Genomic DNA, 19,502 nt, shown 5'->3' with positions numbered 1-19,502 from the left:
CTCTCAGAGTGCTAGGATTATAGGCATGAGCCACCCACCCAGCACTTTTTTTATTTTTTATTTTTTGAGACAGGCTCTGTCTCTGTTGCTCAGGCTGGAGTGCTCACTGCAACCTCTATCTCCCGGGCTCAAGTGATCCTCCCATCTTAGCCTCCCAAGTAGCTGGGACTACAGGTGCACACCACCATGCCTGGCTGATTTTATATTTTTTTAGATTTTTAGTAGAGACGAGGTCTCACTATGTTGCCCAGGCTGGTCTTGAACTGCTGAACTCAAGAAATCCTCCTGCCTCAGCCTCCCAAAGTGCTGGTATTATAGGCATGGGCCACCAAACCCAGCCCCAGGGAAGAATTCTTATGCAGCTAGCACAGACTTGAAGGAATGTATGATCAGCTTAGACTCAGGAGTGGGAGGTTGTGAAGCTAGGCCAAAACGGTGGCTCATCTGCAGTTAATAAGATGTCAATTAGACCCTAAGGAGCTGGGAGGCCAGCCCAAGCTGGAGGAACTAGGCATGAAGAGAAATACATAGGTCAAACTCAAAAGTTCCAGGACTGATTTTTCAATTGCTCCTTGTCCATGGTGGTCTTGGGCTACTCCATGAAGTCAGAATTTTTAAGGGCATATTTTAGGGCAGTGTGTCAGACATGCAACCATTAAATGCTAACATCTCTCAAAAGGACATTTTATTATACGGTGAATATATAGCATAGTTTAAGTGCTCAGACTGTTTTCAGATTCATATTCTAGGTTCAAATTCTAACTCTGCCCCTTATCAGTTATGTGAACATCACTCCAGTTTTCTCATCTTTAAAATAAGATTGAGAGTATACTACTAATATCTACTGCCTCAAATAGTTGCAAAGATTAAATGAGGTAATGCATTTAAAATGCTTGACATAATGTCCAGGACATAGATGCACTCAGTAAATATCAGTTATTCTCATGTAGGCAATTACTTATTGACCCATACTTTTTCATCACTTACTCAGAGTACTTTGTGAGAACTCATGACCCATCTCCCTCTGGGGCATAAATAAGAGTGATTGAAGCCTGTGCCTCAGGTTGTTTCCACATTTTGTGGGGCACAAACTCTGGAATGTGACTCAGAACTCACCATGCCATGAAGATAGATCATTTTTAATGTGTTTGTTCTCTGCAGAGTGGAAAAGTAAGATTCTCGGGAATAGGTATGTTCAAGAGTTATGTAGTAATTTAAGGAATCTAAGCCTGTTTAGGCTTAGGGCCACCAGAATCACAGTTCTAGTCTCCTTTTTGTCTGCTCCCCAAGGAATGGTGTTTGATCAAATGAGATCTAATTCCATTTGTTCAGTTTAATCAAATGACTTAGTTTGCTCTAATATTACTTTTCACTTTCTTAGTTGTTCTATGACCAACTTTTGGTAGAATCAATCAAAGCAATTCTATTTTGCATTATTTGTGATTTTTTTCAACCTGATATTTTTTCCCTAACATATGCTGACACATGCCAATTTAACCCAGTAATATAAAAGCAGTCAAAAGCAAATTTTGGTGAAGTATTAAATATTAAATTGAGAAGCCTGACAAATGAAGGATTTACCCTAGAGAATAGAAGTAATTGGAATAATTGTGTGCTTCTTTTCCTTGCTGTAATTTCCTTTATTAGATAAAATTTCTGCATTTTTACTTTGAAATCTGTTTATTCATTTTGAAAAAGTTTGGAATATTTCATTTTTAGGGTGGAGTATTAAAATACTTTATTCAGGTTCTTTATATTTTGGTGAACTAATATTTTAAAAATAAGTAGCCTGAAAGCTTCATACATACCTAAATGTATGAAGCTAAGTTGTGATTTAAAAAATACACTTGAACTCATCAAACTTTTGGCTTTCCTTCATTATCTCTTTAATGGCTAGTGTGAAAAGCAAGGCATGTTTATCAAATCTGAGCATTCTCACTGTGTGACTGCTGCCTCCTGGTGGTAACATAACTAAATTGCAGTTTCAGTTTCTTTTTAGGGATGTGCAAATGTCTTCAAGGTTGTAATTATTAACCTACAGCTATGAAGAGATAGGAGTAATGTGACACCTTCCCTTGCTTAAAAGCTCCTCCAAGGGTTCCTCATTGCCAATAGGAAAGTTCTCAGCATGGCATTTATAAGAATCAGTGAGCCATTTCATCCCTGCCAGCCTTTCTCCCTCCATAAGGTTTTCTCACACCCAGGCACCTAACTACTCACAGCTCATTGTTTCCTGAACATATTATGCACTGTAATACTGCCAGCCTTACTCATGTGGATATGTTGCTTAGAGTGTCCTTTTCCCACAAGTGCCAGCTGCTAACTGCCTGGAGAAGGGCCACTGACCTTCCAAAGCCCAGTTCATTTTTTCTCCAAAGACTTCAAGTCTCTTCCTCCATTATGACCAGTGGCACTAGCTGTTCCTTTCTTTGATATCTCATTGCTCTTTATATGTACTGCTATTTAGCATATAATATGTTGGAAAGAGCACTGGTTTTTAAGTTGGAAAAGTTCTGGATTGAATTCTAAATCCAAATCCTAGATTGACCTTTTATTAATGAGATAACATTGGTTATATTACTTAACCTCTTGTAATTTCAGTATTCTTGCTTGAAAAATAGACACTAATTTGGAGGGTTATTATGAAAAATAAATGAGAGAACAGAGTAAAATATCTAGCAGTAGTGACTGGCGTGGGAGATACCCACTAAATATTCCTTCCCTTTCTTCACAATCATGAAGGCTCTGATATTTTCTCATCTCACATATTAGATTTGATCTCTTCCAAAGCAAGCCTCAATCTTATTCATTCACACATGTAAACTGCTTCCCATTTTGCTGAATTAAAGGACTGTCCCTAGTGGATCAATCAAAACACATTTTAAATATACATATACATTTTTAAAATTTTAAATATATATATATATATATATATATTTGAGACGGAGTCTCACTCTATCACCCAGGCTTGAGTGCAGTGGTGCGATCTTGGCTCACTGCAAGCTCCACCTTCCAGGTTCATGCCATTCTCCTGCCTCAGCCTCCCAAGTAGCTGGGACTACTGGTGCCTGTAACCATGCCCAGCTAATTTTTTTTGTATTTTTAGTAGAGATGGGGTTTCACTGTGTTAGCCTAGATGGTCTCGATCTTCTGACCTCATGATCCGCCCACCTTGGCCTCCCAAAGTGCTGGGATTACAGGCGTGAACCACCGCACCCGGCCACTATATATTTTTAATAGCACCTATTGTCAAAAGTTTCTTTGTTGCACTTAGCAAAATAGTCTAAAGACAGTTTGCAAGTCCATGTAAGTCATAATAAAATCCTACTTTAAAAATGGTTAATACCATCAGTAAGTTACAAAGGGCCAATGGGTTTGATATGGGTGGCTTTATAGTGGGAATAACACAAACAAATTATTATTATTATTATATTATTATTTTGAGACAGAGCCTCGCTCTGTCGCCCATGCTAGAGTGCAGTGGCACGATCTTGGCTCACTACAAGCTCCCCCTCCTGGGTTTGCGCCATTCTCCTGCCTCAGCCTCCCAAGTAGCTGGGACTACAGGCGCCCGCCACCACGCCCGGCTAATTTTTTTTGTATTTTTAGTAGAGACGGGGTTTTGCCATGTTAGCCAGGGTGGTCTCGATCTCCTGACCTTGTGATCCGCCCGCCTCAGCCTCCCAAAGTGCTGGGATTACAGGCGTGAGCCACCGTGCCCGGCCAGACAAGTTATTTTTAATTGAAATTAAATTAATAAAAAAATTAAAAAATTATTTTTTAATTCCTTCTCATGTGAACACTAGGCACTGGGGACAGATATCTAGAGTCAGCCGAGACAGCCTTGAATGTGGTTAATTTCATATACTTATGGGAACCATTAAATCACAAGCCTGGAGACCGTTCCAGCGCTGTGTTAACCACAACTCTTTGGGTGTCTATTTATTTATATATAAGAGATGGGGTTGGGCTTTACTGAGCCATAGCATCTTTTTGTGCACTAACATGCTGGGATCTTTCTTCAGATGAGACAGAGTATGAGTACAGCGGAAGTGAGGAAGAAGAGGAGGAGAATGACTCAGGAGAGCCCAGGTATGACAGCAAAAGCCAAGTCTTCTAATGTTCACATTCTGAATTGTGCTTGTGTGAAATTCACTTTCCTTTTGATTTATAGGTTCGTTTTTAAGAATCCACCAGGGTGGTCTTATTTAATTTATTGCCCATGAACATACTCATTAATTTGGGAAAATTTCCCTAGGCAGACCATTACGAAAATGTGGAAATCAGCATATTCTTTATCTTGTCCCCCAAGATTTATGGTCTCTATCCTAAGAGCTTGTTTTCTTACATATGTAACATGTAGAATGGGTAGAAGGCTAATTATCTGGGCAATGCAGGACTAAAAATACTTAAAACTGCAACTTTCTAGAGACCTAAGTGGTATTTTCGGACTTGCATTATTCAGTTCGTTACTTCACACCTTTGAGAAGCCCATTCGGGTAGCCACTGTCCTTGTCACATGCCTTGGTATTTTCATTGCAGCCTAATCCAGGAGAAAGTGATTTTCAGAAAATCAAATTATATGTAGAGATGAACTCCAAACAAATACTTTTGGGCCATTCCTGTTGTCACCTGTTGGACCTCAGAATCCAGGGCTGTTTTATTGTCATGCCTACATTTTGAATTCCACTTGACTTTAATTCTGACTTTCTTCTAGTCTGTGTTTATAAATAATTAAGGTTAGTGTGCTTGCACTGCCAGGATATCTCTTTGGTGAGTGAATTCAGCTTGGTGAGTCAAGGAGGGCAGGCCCACATCCCATGGTGCCATGCAGTATACCTGTGAAGTAAGACTTGGGGGGAATTGCACAAGCAGAAGACTCATCGAGGTATGGCCTCCCTCCTCAAGCCATCCAAGGAGTGGACCCTAATGCTCCAGAAGGATCAGTTCCTGTACCACTGAGGGAGAGCTTTCTGACCAGGAAAGGGGCCAGCTTAGCCACCACTGCTAGAATGAGCCAGATACCATGTGTTCTTTTTTTATGCTAACTCAGACCTACTGAGCTGGATTCTTGCTAAGCTTCTATAAGAAGATGGAACTGAGCTTTCAGAACCATCCAGTTTTTCTCTCTTCACCTGCCACAGGATTCCTCAAGGTCAAAGACCGAATACTTCTTTCCTACCATCTGATACATAGCATGTTGGCCGCCCCCGGTTTAGCTGCATAAAGAAGATGACTGCCAAGTAGTGACATAGAAAATGAACATTCCTGAAAGGCAGAGGACCAAACGCCCTGCTTTCAGAGAAGTTGTACACCAGTGTTCAAAAGCTTACCCAAAAGGTTACTGTGTCAGCCTTCTGACCACTTTCTGTAGAACTGAGAAACCCTGTCTTTCTAACACTTGCTAAACTGCATATTAGGAGTCACTCAAGGAGCCAGCCCAGCCATACCTTAACACTTCTGTAATTATAACATGTCATTATATCATGCTGAAGATTATGTTCCAAGTCCTGTTGTTGTTGTTGTTTATTATACTTTAAGTCCAAGTCCTGTTTTTATGGACGTATCTAATTAATCTTCATGAAATCCTGAAAAATAGAAAAGGACAATGGTTATCTCATTTTAGAAATGAGGCGACAGCCTAAGGGTTGCAACCAGGTCACACACAGAGTTAATGATTGAGTCACTAACACAGCTCAGATCTTCTGACATTGATTCAATATCAATTAATATTAATGGAGCATCCTGGTGTGCATGGGAGGCTGGGTTCCCAAGTCCCTCCCCTTTGCACAGGGCAAGTGGCCTGTGTAGATAAGCACCATCGTTTGGGGTTTTAGAGTTTGACACAAAGGCTCTAAGTTTTAGAGAAGGCCTGTGAGTAGACGCCAAGCATTGTCTATGGAACATCACGAACAAAGCCTTTTTATGTCTTTTCATGGCAGTATCTCACACAGCACACTAACTACTCTCCAAAACCGATCCTTGGTCCTCTTGTTAACTGCCACCAAACTTGCTCCTCCCTCAGCATTCCTCATTCCTGTTCTCGTTACCACCGTCACCCAGCCACCAAGACAGAACCTGCAAGTCATCCCTCACTCCACATGTCAGATCTGTCCACAGGCTTCGTGACCTCTATCCCCAAATGCTCCTTCCCTCCTCCATCCCCTCTGCTCTCATCCTGGGTGGTGTCCCCACCCCAGAACCACTCTGCAGCAGCAGTCTGACTTGCTGTTCTTGCCCCTGTACCCCTCGCTAGGTCATCCATTCAGCAGCCAAACCCATCTGCTCATGTTGCTCTTCTGCATAAAACCTTCCCGTGCCTGCATGGCTGTCGCGGCCCCGCACCTATCTCTCTGACCTCCTCTCATACCCTTCTCCCTCTCATTCACTCTGCTTTGGGAAGCCGGGCTGGTGTTCAGTTGCTCAAAAATAGGGTGCACACCTGTTTTCCCCTCAGGCCTCTAAACCTGCTTTTCCCTCTGCCTGGAACGTTCTTCCTTCTTCATCAATTGCTTCCTTCCCAGAGAGGTCTTTCTGACCACCCATCTAAAGTAAGGCCTCAAAGCTTACCTCAGCTCCCCGCCACTGTCACTCAAACAATTACAATTTTAGTCTTCTATAGAGCCTATTAATACCTGAAATTATTTGTCTGTATGTGTGTCCCATAAGAAGATAACTTTAAAGGGAGAATTTATCTAGCAACTGCCATATCCTTAGAGCTTACTACAGTGACTGCCACATAGCAGGTGCTCCGTAAATATGTGTTTAATAGATTTATTTCAAATGGAAGCTGCCAGAAAGATTAAAAGGGCTACGTTTGAATAAACAGAAGTCATTTCTTAGCTCCCTCTTAGGCTGCTGTGCAGAATCAAGGAGTCTGTAACATTTAGTTGTTCACCTGCGAGCAGGGCAGCCCAGGACCACCAGCGAAGTAGGTAGAACTTATTTATGTCCTCTCGATCTCTGTCGCATGCACACACATTCATGTACAACCACCATTTTACAGAAGACAAAACTGTTACCTAAACAGAATCTAGGAACCAATGAGCTGGGTTGAAGTCCTAGCTGCACCTGCTGTGGCCAGAGCCAAACCAAGCCCTTTAAGTGTGGTACAGTCAGGCAAACCCTGACTTGGACTCAGCAGGCTTGGGCTCAGATCCTGGCTCTGTGTTGACCTTGACTCAAGGGTTTTCCATCGCTAGCTCATCGTGGCTTCACAGGAGCAGCCTGGCCTCTGCCTCATGGGGTTTGGTGTGAGGGGGTGGTGTGGGTGAGGCCGATCTGTGCTTGTCTGAGTAGAGCACCCTTGTTGCCCACCGTTGTCCATTTTTATTGAAAATAATCCAGTCTGGGGCTCATGGCTTGCACACTGGCTAAAGTCTTTAAAAACAAATCTTTGCCACGTCCCAAGGATGAGGGAGTGGTGTGGACAGTCCTGGAGAAGGTGACAACTCTGAGAATGTGACATCCCTCTATGGATGGAGGCAGCATTTGTTGGCCACAGTCGTACTGAAAGGGAGGCAGGTCTCTTATCCTGATGCTGTTTCTTTGGGGTGAATGATTGAATTAGCGGAGGATCTAGGAGCCTGTGCTCTTCTTTCCCTGTGTGTGGGTGAATCATTTGTCCTGCTTTCCTCCTCCAAGGCCTCTTGGTAGCCATGGCCCCTGCCCCACTTGGGATCCTGATCACTCTCTCCTACCCACAGCTCCATCCTGAATCTGCCAGGGGAGTCGACGCTGCGGAGGGACTTTCTGAGGCTGCAGCTGGCCAACAAGGAGCGTTCTGAGGCCCTACGGAGGCAGCAGCTGGAGCAGCAGCAGCGGGAGAATGAGGAGCACAAGCGGCAGCTGCTGGCCGAGCGTCAGAAGCGCATCGAGGAGCAGAAAGAGCAGAGGCGGCGGCTGGAGGAGGTGAGGACCTGCTCGGGCCACCTCTGACCCCAAGCCTCTCAGTTGTGGTCACTCTCCAAGCGTTCCCTGGGGGCCCACATCCCACCTGTGAGCACACAGAGCTTAGAGGCACAAAGAGGTTGACTGCAAGGGCAGATAAGTCCTGAATGCTCTTACAAACAAAAGGCTTCCCTTGCTTTTTGTGGTGGTGTGGTCATTTCAGAAAAGCAGGTGAAGGCTGTCACCTCTTCCTGTCTTGCCCATATATCACCTTCTCAGCACCTTCTCAGCTTTACTTAAAGTCACAGCCCCTCCCTCCATCATGTCCTATTTCCCTGCCCTGCCTTATTACTTTTACACAGCCCTTAGCACCTTCAAATATAGTCTACATATACTTTTACATGCCTGAATGTCCTTACTGGAATTTAAGCTCCATCAGGACAAGGAGATTTTATCTCTTTTATTCCCTGATGTATCTCTAGCATGTCATAGGTGCCTCATAAATATCTGTGGAATGAGTAATATATGAATGCATGGGTCAGTAGTTGAGAGGTGAAATATAGGTATTAACTAGATCACAGTAAATAAGCAGATAAGTGGAATTTCAAGTATGGAAGAGTAGGACCTGCCTATTGATGCTCTGAATGCTAGGAAGAATGTTTCACAGATCCTTTCCCAGACATCCCTTAGTACCCAGGGCCTGTCCTCCAGCCTGTGGGCAAGACTTGCCTTTAGCAGCAGACACTGCTTATCTGTGTGGGAAGCCATACTGCTAGCCACAGTTGGCTGCATGCCTTGTCCTGGGCCAGACTCTCACCTTGTGGTCTTACAGACATTTGTTAAAGCCTCCTTCCCAGAACTTTGCCCAGATCTCTCAGGCCTCCTTCCTCTGCCAGATAAATCAAAGCCTCTAGACAATTAGGAAACTGAGAGAGCATATCTATTGGGGAAGTTGGGCAGCAGATGAAAGGCGCACTAACTGCACGGTAATGGGATAGTAATTTTACAGGTTTCCCAAACACCAGCTTGCTTCTCATTAACGGGCTTGCAGCAATTCACTTGCTTTGCCAGGTGGCCACTGAAGATTTAGAGGGTGGTGAATTGCAGTCACCAGCAGCAGATTGCTTTTTAAATGGTACATCAAGGTCCAGCCTCCCTGGTTTAAATCAGTAAGGGCCTCAGTTCCAGTTTGCAGCAAATCCCATCAACCTCATTATGTCCCTCAAGTATCAGTATCAGAGCAGCAACAATAATACTCAATGGTTACAATTATTGAGTGATTTTAGTAATGTCAAGTACCAGGCAGGATGCTTTGCTTATAGCCACTATCTCATCTACTATCATTATCTCTTTTCCTGTATTGATTATCTCTCATGCAAAACTCATATAATCCCCATTTAACAAAGAAGAAACTGAGGTTCAGGGAGGGAAGTAATTGGTCCCATGTTGCAGGGTACTGTGTTTAGTACTTTACACGAATTGTCTCATTTAATCCTCACAATAATCTCCAGTCTAAAGATAATGCAGCTGAGTCTTAGAGAGGTTAATAACTTGTTAAAGGTTGAGAAGAAAACCAGGTTTCAGATCCAGGGGATTGGCCTGCAGAGCCTAAGCACCAAGTCACTGCATGTGTTCTGTGTCTCCACTGATAAGTCAAAGTTGGTATGCTTTTCCACATCCCTCATCTGGCCTCTATGTCTATAGTCTTTTATCCTGAACATTTAAGGAGTTCTGCGCAAGGGCACAGAATCTGTGGCCAACAGATGCTCACCTTTGACCTGGGTTCTGTCTCACGCTCCCAGTCAGAGCTATTGCCAAGGCCTCCTTTGTGTCTCTTCTCTTGTGGCATTTGCTTGAACCTCTACCATGGAGCAAGTCAGAGTTCAGCTCACTGAGGCATGTGCAGCCAGAGACACACCCTGTCAATCCTGGCTTGCACAGAAGACGTCAGCCAGCATGCATGAGGGCACAAGCCTTTTGCTGTATGTACCAATGGGCATGAGCCTTGGCTCCATACCAGAAGCAGGAATGCTTCTGGCCACAGAGCATTGATAGATTATTCCAGCTTTCTCTTTTGATCCTTCATCTTATTCTATAGCGCAGTGGAGAAGAACAAGGAATACTAAGTACTCAGAGAGCTGTAAATTCTGAACCCCTTAGTCATGACATTCTCTCCCACCAGGAACTCTTCTGCCGTGTCCTGCTCCTGCCAGGTCCCCTTCTATGTCTGCTTCCCTGGCCTTTGGTGACCACTTGTGTTTCTGGTGTCCTGAGTAGGAACTTGGACTACATTGTCATATAGAAACTGTTAAAGCCCATAGTTCAGCTTGAGTATTTAGCTTCACTGCGAGTCATTTTTCCTTTTGTAGGAAAAACATTCCCACTTAGCTACCCCTTTGGTCACACAGGACTATGTAGTTTGTAGCTTTTGTATTTCGTGATCTCAAATGTCACCTCCCACCAGAGGGTTTCTAAGGAAGCCCTGCATGTCCTTTACTATTTATGAGTAACCATGTGGATTTGGCTAAGCTCTAAATCAGTGTCTGTATATTCTTAGAAGGACTTTGAATATACACTGAATGTGGTCACTGATCAGCTTTATGAAAAGGACGTGGCTTCAGGCCAATTAAATGGTGGAGAGAAGACTCAGCTTTTGACCATTGTTGAAGTACAACCTATAACAAAGTTCCAGGAACTTGATTAAACCCAGCTAAAGTGAATGAGTCCATCAATGGTGAGAAAAAGTACAAGGAGGACCTCTTCTAGTTTTACTCAGCTCAATAAAAATTTCTATTACTTGGCATAAACAAAATACATCTTGTTTTATTCTGTATCATGGAGTTAGGATCCAAGAATAATGGGAGCCTTCAGGGGTCAAGGCTTCTACTCTGGTAATCTTGAGCAAGTTTGTGGTGATGTTTGATTCTGCTCAAGAGTTCTGAAATGATATTAGTGATTTATATATGTGTTTCAAATTGCTGAGCACATTCTATACTTTCATTTTGGGGAGCGTGCCTGTAAGTCACAGGAATGAATCAACTAGACCCCAGAAGCACCTGCTCCCTGGTAGTATGTTTTATTCTTTCAAGACTCTTTCAGGACACCAACATTCTCATGTAGTGCCCTTCAAGACCATCCTAACATTGTCCAGTTATAAAAATAACCAGTTCTATCTGGCCAAAAAATATACACTTTGGCTCCATCCCATGAATTTTTTTTTTTTTTTTTGAAGAGATATCACCTGTATCTTATTGGCCAGTAATCGTGGAGCATTAATGTACAAAGTAAGAACCTGGCAGCCTAAAAATGTCAGACCTCTCTAAGCCTCTTTTTATTGTGACTGAGGCTTTCAAGGATGTTAGACTCAATTGTTGTTGTTGTTTTTAAGCATGAGGTTTTTAAGCATAAGGTTGAATTAAAACCTTTTCCTGGGGTCTGTAGGTAGTCATTTGACAAATATTCAGTGAACACCTCTGTTGTGTGGGCACCATGCTAGACACTAGAAATACAGTCTCCCATTGTGACGATTAGATCTGTGAGGGAAACAGGCACTAAGCAAATAATCAGCCAAGTAATCATTTATCATCACAGCAATGACTGCCGTGGTGGAGGAGAGTGGCATGCTAAAAGAGTGTGCCACAGGGTGGGAGCCTCACCTGGCTTGGTCAGAGTCCCGCTACAGGAGGGAGTGGGGCACGGAGAGATACCAGGCAGGGAAGCCATGGTACAGTCATGCAGGGCTTTGTAGACCATGTTGATTACTTTTGAATTTTATTCTAAGAAGAGTGGGAAACCATTGATGTGTCTTCACTAAGGGAATAGAATCAGATCTGCCTTTTTCAAATGAAACTTGGGCTGCTGCAGTTGATGCTGGAAAGAAGCAAGAGTAAATGGAGGAGACAAGTTAGTCTAGGCCAGAGAGTGTGATGCTTTGGACAGATGATGGTAGAGTGGGGATTGAGAAAAGTGGACACGTTTGAGACAAATGTAGCCTGTGGACCATGCAGGGTGTGCAAGTTGATTAGACATCAGGGATGAGGAAGAGCAGCCAACAGTAATAGCAGTAGTACAATCCATGCAGTTGGATTATGGTAGAGATGGCCATAGAAGAGGGGTCAAAGATAAGAAAAATAGGAATTATTGGTTTGTGGTAATAAAAGTACACATGAGAAGAGAGTGTAGGCCTGAGCTCTAAGAACTCAGAATAGACAAGGAAGAGACAGCAGAGAAATTTGATAAGGAAGTGGAAGGAACACCTGGAGAGTTTGATGCTATAGAAGCAAAGATTTAGTATTCAAGCATAAGGATGGAGTTAAAGGGGCCAGCTCTGCAGGTCAGGAAGACAATAGCATCTTTTGGTTTCAAATGACAAAGAGGATATTTAAAACATAGTTTTGGCCAGGCGCAGTGGCTCATGCCTGTAATCCCAGCATTTTGGGAGGCCGAGGCAGGTGGATCACGAGATCAGGAGATCAAGACCATCCTGGATAACACGGTGAAACCCCGTCTCTACTAAAAATACAAAAAAATAGCTGGGTGTGGTGGCAGGCGCCTGTAGTCCCAGCTACTCGGGAAGCTGAGGCAGGAGAATGGCATGAACCCGGGAGGCAGAGTTTGCAGTGAGCCAAGATCATGCCACTGCACTCCAGCCTGGGCAACAGAGCAAGACTCTGTCTCAAAAAAAAAAACAAAAAACAAAACACATAGTTTTTGTGTAGTACTCCCTAGAAATTCTTTCATTTCCTGTCTTTTCTGGGAAGGGAAGCAACCTGCCCAGGGAGTCAGTAGATCTGCACTTGGAGTGAAAAGACGTCAACTTCTGAGGGTCACCATGTACTACTACTACCTGCATGCCCTGGCAGTTCTTATTCTCTCCACACCTCCACTTCCTGAGCTCTACAGGGAGATCAGTAGCAAAGCTTGTTCCCACCACCAAAGTTTTCCTGAGGATTAACCAGAAAAATGGATATAAAAGAACTTTATTGACTGCCAAAAGCTGGACAGACCTTACTTTTGAGGACTGGTCAAATTCAGCTTAAATATTTCTAATGAGACCCACCTTATGCTTGTGTTGGAATTCTTCCTAATTCCATGCTCATCCATTTGCTGTCAGCTTTTTGTTCACATTCTCTGTTACCATGCATTTTTCCTTTTTTCTTTTTTTTAAATTAATTTATTTTTTGAGATGGAGTCTACTCTGTCACCCAGGTTGGAGGCACGATCATCTCGGCTCACTGCAACCTCTGCCTCCCAGATTCAAGCAATCCTTATGCCTCAGCCATCCGAGTAGCTGGGATTACAGGCATGCTCCACCACACCCAGCTAGTCTTTGTGTTTTTAGTAGAGATAGGGTTTTGCCATATTAGCCAGGCTGGTCTCAAACTCCTGGCCTCAAGTGATCTGCCTGCCTCGGTCTCCCAGAGTGCTGGGATTACAGGTGTGAACCACCATGCCCGGTCACCATTCACTCTTCTCTTAGGGTAACCAAGCCCAGTCACAAAGCAGCTCAGCTGTGCAAGCTGAAGCCCAAACCCAGAGAAGCCGCTGGTGTGGAAGGTTGTTCTTTGGAACCTTAGTAGCTTCTTCCAAATGCTGCTAGACAGCCTCCACCCACAAAAGAGTGGTGAGGTAGTGGGGAAGCTGCAAGTTTCTCTAAGAATCACAGTGCAGGACAGCATATTGATGCTCTGGAAAGTCCTGGGACAGCAGAGCATTTGGTAAAATTCAGTAGAGAGTGAAATTGTATTTTGGTTAACAGCATAGACTCTAGAGCCTAAGACTGCCAGGGGTCAAATCCCAGCTTTCTTCCTTATTAGGTGTGTGACCTGAGTAAGTTCTTTAACTTTCCTGTTTTACAGTTTCCTCATCTGTAAAGCAAGAAATAACAATAGCATTTACCTCACAGGGCTGTTGTGAAAATTAAATGAGTTAATTCATACAAAGCCTGCCGACATCACTAACACATAGTGAGCCCTCAATAAATATGAGTTGTTCTTGTTATTGGTGTAGGTGCCTTTGACCAAAGTCAAGGAAACAGATTTCCAAAGTTTGAACTCCTTTATGTGCTACAGTAAAACCTTTTTGGATTTATTAAAATAAATGTAAATAGGTAAGCTTCTTTCTATGCTTCAGGAAGAATATTTGTTATAATACTGGGAGGAATTCAGTTATATCATTAAGAGCAATAAATGTCTAATAGTTCTTAGATGGCCAGCTTTAGGTTCATGTAGAGGTAAAATACACTATCTTTACAGGCCAAGGCCAAGGTTTAATCTTAGCTGTGTGGTCTTTGGCAAATTACTTAACCTCTCTGAACCTCAGCTTCCTTACATGCACATTTGGTAAAATAATATCTACTTTTCATGATTGTTGAGAAGTAAATGAAACCATAAATACAGAGGACTTGGCAAATGCCTAACACAAAACCTGGATTGGTATTCTTGGGTGAATATTTTATTGTTATTTTGGAACTGATGATTTCAAAGTATAGTACTGTTAATTTTGTTTTTCATTTTAATGGTGCTGTCTATAGATAGCATTTCCCCATTCCCTGTCTTCCTTAATTCCTTAATGTACCTCTCCTGTTTAGTGTAAAACCTTGACTTTTTTATCCCCTTTTGAAAGCATTTTTCCAGAGCACATTTTCGTTATGTCATCTTACTGGGCTGTTTATCTGCTGGTGAGTTAGCCTGTAGTAGTCCTGGCCTTGTCAGGACAAGGAGGCGGCCCATTCTTTGTCCTTTTGCGGATTTCTTGTTTAGTAGGGTCAACTGCCACCTTGGGAAGTCTCCTTTTCCCAGTAAAACCTAGAGGACCTTCCCCTGGAGAAACTGCCTTCTGATGGATTATCTTATCAGTATTTCTTGCTGTCATTTCCAACACTGTAAATTATGATCCCATCATTGCCACCAAGTGGCTGCATGAAATTTCATTTCCTAACAATATCTAAATAAAGTTCATAAGGAACAGAGATCTTGTGCTGAGTGAATAACAAGCTTCTTGCATCAGGGAAATAGTACCTTCCGAGTGACCCTTTCACCAAAAGGGTGAGAATGTGGCAGTTCAGTAAGACACTGCCTGGGTTTGAATCCCAGATCTGCCACTTACTGCCTTTGTAATTTTGAGCACGACATGACTTCTCTATGTCTCAGTTTGACCATTTATAAAATGGGATGTAATACATACAAACCACTTAGCACAGTACCTGGCACTGAGTAAACACCTGAATAAGTTCAAGGAGAGTGTTACATGTGAAGGGAACAATCTTGCTTCTCATTACCTGCTTTGTTATTGCTGCCCTGGGTCATCTGTTTCCAGGGTGAGGGCTTAAAGCTGAATGCAGCCTAGGCAAGTACAGTGGGCACAAGCAGGAAACAGGAAAATCGTGTGGGTTTTTACCAGTGCAGCATTTCTACCCACTGGACCACACTCCCAGGCCCCAAGCCAGAGGAAAGCACTGTGAGCAAGAATAATTAATTCCCCCATCTCAGAGCCTGGAGTGTTAACACATCAGCACTGCTGAGAAGTGGTCCTTAATTCACTTAATCATTAACCACAGGTGTCCCAGTGTGTCCTGTGAGCAGTGGCTGGCTAGTTGGAGGCAGCACAGCTTTTTATTCCTGGATGTCATTAGCATCAACACAAGATTGAACACTTTCTAGCTGGGCTTTTGCTCTGTTATTTCAATAACTGAACAGAAATTATGAAACAGCTGGGAACCATCCTGGCAAACCAGATGCTCATTGTCCAGGACAAAGCGTGCCCATGAGCTTTGGATAATGGTCAGTAATCGCATGCACATATAAATCACACTTGTGTTTCAGGGAGCCGTGTCATCTGCATGGATATAAGGAACCCCACCTCCCAGTGGATCGCAAAAGGGCTTCTTGTTCTAACTTATGTGTTGTGCCAAAGGAGTTCTGACTTTGTCCGCTTTGTCACCTGGATCCTGTGATGGGAGGGATTTCCTGCCACAGTGCGGGAGTTGGGCTGACATCCCTATTTTGTAGTGTAAAATGCTACTGAAATCTGGAGTCCTTTTGCCCAGGCTCCTGCCTACGCTTTTAAGACATAGGAAGGTAGAGTACGCTAGTGTTTTATACTTAACAGCATTTCATACTGAAAAAAACCTGGAGTTAGGCAGTTGCTGATCCTTGGTGTACCTTGCATGGAAGGTAGGGATGGCTTTTTAGTGCCTGCATGCAATGGACATCACGCAGACCTACCCTCCATTGTCTAGGGTCTTCACAGAACCACCTTTATTACATCTAGTCTGTATGTTTTGTGTGTTCACAGTCTTCTTAGTTATTCCTAACCATAGAACTATGACAACAAAATAGTTTCACATGAAATCTCATTTCACATGACATTTAAATTGAATTGCTTTTATTTTGATTCTTGTTTTCTTTAGTGAGTGGTTTTATAGAATCATAGAGGCTGGGGAATATTAGGAACCTCAAAAGTGATCTCAGCCAATTCTTCTCTCAAAGCAAGAATTCCTTTTGCAATATTCTTCAAACAGGGTTATCTAACCTGTTTAACATATAATCTTTCCTTGTATGTCCGTGGGCTTGAGGCAGCACATTCTATTTTTGAACAACTCCTAATGTTGGAAAATTTATCTTTTCATTGATTCGAGTTCTTGTGATCTCCCTGCATTAATACAGGTTGTGCCAAATAAAACTGAAATTCCCTGCATATCTGCCCTAGAAATGTGTGAAGACATTAATAATGTTTTCCCACAAATGTTACCAGTTCCTGCAACCTTTCTACATATAAGTTAGCATCTTTAGTATCATCTCGGGAGTACTGGAGTGGCCCTCTCTGTAAATACTGTATTAATAAACTGGTTTATAACCGGCTTGTCTTCACAGGACTCAGTCTGAGGGTCTCATACTAAGGCTTCAGAATGATGACAGTAGGAATTTGGGGGTTTCATCTGCATTTGACTTTCACACTAACATTCAGAATCGTAGGTACTAGGGATGTCCATTAGGCCATTCTTGCTCCTCTGTATGACACCTGGGAAATCCCGTGTGATTGTTCTCCCAGGAGAAACTGAGGCTCAGAGACACTAAGGAGTTTGTGAATAATCACATTGACTAGCATCCATGGAAGAGGCAGGATGAGAATTCTTCTGCACCCCTTCGTGAAGCTCAGTCTGTTTAGAACTGTCATGCCTCTTTCAGTGTCCGCAAAGACCAGCTTGCACACATGTGCTTGACAGTGCTTAGCCATGGGGCTGTCTGCTAATCAAAAGTTTGCCTGTGAGCACAAAGAAAAGGCTTCACTTAGGCAGTTAATTTTTCAGGAAAGCTCTCAAAGGGTAGGTTGGATAGTTTATCTCTCATGGTGTAAAGTAGGTGTAGAAAGAAAGGAATGAGTTATATCCGGCCTGTCTAGCTTTCCCAATGTTCTCTGATTACTATTTCTGAGAACATTGGGAAAGCTATGGTAGCTTTAAGGTACGTAACAAGTTAAGGTAGGTAACAAGTAAAGATAGAAAGAGGGGAAAACGGCAACTTTAAAAAGCATTAGACAGTATCTTTTACTTTGTATATACAGATGCTTCTTGTGGACCCAAATGAGGCAGCATGGCAAGAGTCAGGCATGGAATATAAATCCTGGCCTCGCACTTACCAACCGAGTGAACTTGGGCAAGATATTGGCCTGGATGTGCCTCAGTTTCCTTAACTGTCAAATGGGGGTGATGACAGTATTACCTGCCTCAAAGGGTTCTGGTGAGAATTAAATGAGTTAATATGAGTACAGTGCTTGGCATCATAGGCTGCACTACGTAAGTGTTCTTCATTATGCATATAGTTATTATTATTTTTGTTTTTATTTCATTGTCATATAGTGAATTCAGAGGTGCCAGACTGCTTCCCCATCACTCTTGTGTCCTTACATAAAAAAAGGTTTGGAACTCCAGTTTTAGTCACAAGGAATCATGCCCTTACCCTATAGTCATTGGTTTGCAATGATCTTTCCAAAACTAAAACTTTAGCAACGTTAAATGGGAAAATGGAATGCCCAGAAGCTGGAATACCTCTCATCACAAGTATAGCTCCCGTGAAGCTTATACAGAATGGTCCTATTTAAAGTGAGGGGGCATGTGTGATGTGCAGTCAATTCAAAAGACCACACTGGGTCCTTTCATTCTGAGTGTCTTTGAACAGAGAGCCCCTGGGTGGAGGGGATGGTTTGAGGTACTTCCCAAGGAGCCTGACTTGATCTTGCACCAGCCGTTTTCCTGTCCTCTGGAGGCCAACTCGGGTCTTCCACAGTCACAGTAGGGTTTCCTCTCACCGCTTTCAGGAGGTCACCCAAGATGAAAAGCAACAGGAGCTCTCCAAGGGCAAATAAGAATTCTGCTTCGTTTCACTCTGAATGGTTAGATTTTTGCTTTGCAATGTAGTATAACCTTGCTCAGACTCTTAGAATGAACAGATTTGCAAGATTACTTAATCTATACCCTCATTGAAAGTTTAGCTGTAGGTGACTTACTCAAGGTCAAACAACATTCACTCATTCGTCACTTTTTTTTTTTTTTTTTTTGAGACGAAGTCTCACTCTGTCACCCAGGCACAATCTCGTACAGTGGCACGATCTCAGCTCACTGCAACCTCCGCCTCCTGGGTTCAAGCAATTCTCCTGCCTCAGCCTCCTGAGTAGCTGGGATTACAGGCACGCGTCATCACACCCAGCTAATTTTTGTATTTTTAGTAGAGACGGGTTTTCACCATGTTGGCCAGGCTGGTGTCAAACCCCTGACCTCAGGTGATCCGCTCGCCTTGGCCTCCCAGAGTGCTGGGATTACAGGTGTGAGCCCGGCCATCAAACACATATTTACAGAGCGCTGCTACGTGGTCTTCAGTGTTCGTATTGGTGGCAGTGCAGGACCAGAATCTAGTCTGTTTCCAAACCATTTTATTCTTTCCCCAAGCCCTGTTGCCTCTTTTGCCTACCCCTCTATCCCAATGACACGTTGCATTGCAGCTATAGGATATTAATTCTCAGATGTGGATATCGCTTGGGTCCATATGATGGGAAATATGATGTATATAAAAGATGGACCAGGGCCAAGATTTGTTTCTCATTTTTTGGCTTATTATGACTTTTCCTCATTCCAAAAGGAGGAGTTAAGGTGGCTTAAAGAGATTAATACAGCAATTAAAAGTAAAATAAACAAGAAGACAATGTAGAAGGGAATATAAAGTAGAACGGAGAAAGAAGATGCAGGCAGGAGCGGGGTCAGTGCACAGAATGCCTGCACAACATGGCATCCAGCGCTGTTGCCCAGGGCGGTCACCAATCTGCTCTGAGGCCTGACACATGAGAAAAGAGACAGATGTGAAGTGGTTGAGATTCATGTTGTCCATCAGATAAGAGTAAACCAGTTACTCAGACAAGCTTTCTGAGATCACGCTGAAAACTATTCACTTGCCTAGTAAGTAGTGCAATGAATAATGTCTGAGGCAATATTCCTGGCATAAATGCAGTGGTTAGCTTTATTCAGCTATTTTGAAGACATCATAAAATGCAATTTTATGGCATTGCAGTTCATCAAAGTCACTTCTATGAGAGCTAGAACACCCTGGTGTAGGTGCGCA

At 43.0% G+C, this 19,502-nt stretch overlaps 1 protein-coding gene across 4 annotated transcripts in view; it reads left to right on the top strand.

The window, feature by feature from the left end:
• The window catches only part of TNIK (TRAF2 and NCK interacting kinase), a 398,535-nt gene that overhangs the window by 294,081 nt on the left and 84,952 nt on the right, over positions 1–19,502 (top strand). For all 4 annotated transcript variants that reach the window (XM_003831928.8, XM_003831929.8, XM_003831931.8 and 1 more), the window contains exons 11-12: positions 4,026–4,092; positions 7,707–7,911. In XM_003831928.8, the coding sequence (XP_003831976.1) occupies positions 4,026–4,092; positions 7,707–7,911 (272 nt within the window). The remainder of the gene's footprint in view (positions 1–4,025; positions 4,093–7,706; positions 7,912–19,502) is intronic.

The sequence above is a fragment of the Pan paniscus genome, chromosome 2, assembly GCF_029289425.2.
Source record: "Pan paniscus chromosome 2, NHGRI_mPanPan1-v2.0_pri, whole genome shotgun sequence".
In the NCBI taxonomy this organism is placed as follows: domain Eukaryota; kingdom Metazoa; phylum Chordata; class Mammalia; order Primates; family Hominidae; genus Pan; species Pan paniscus.
The sequence above is the reverse complement of the archived record's forward strand: the minus strand, read 5'-3'. Positions and strand labels throughout refer to the sequence as shown.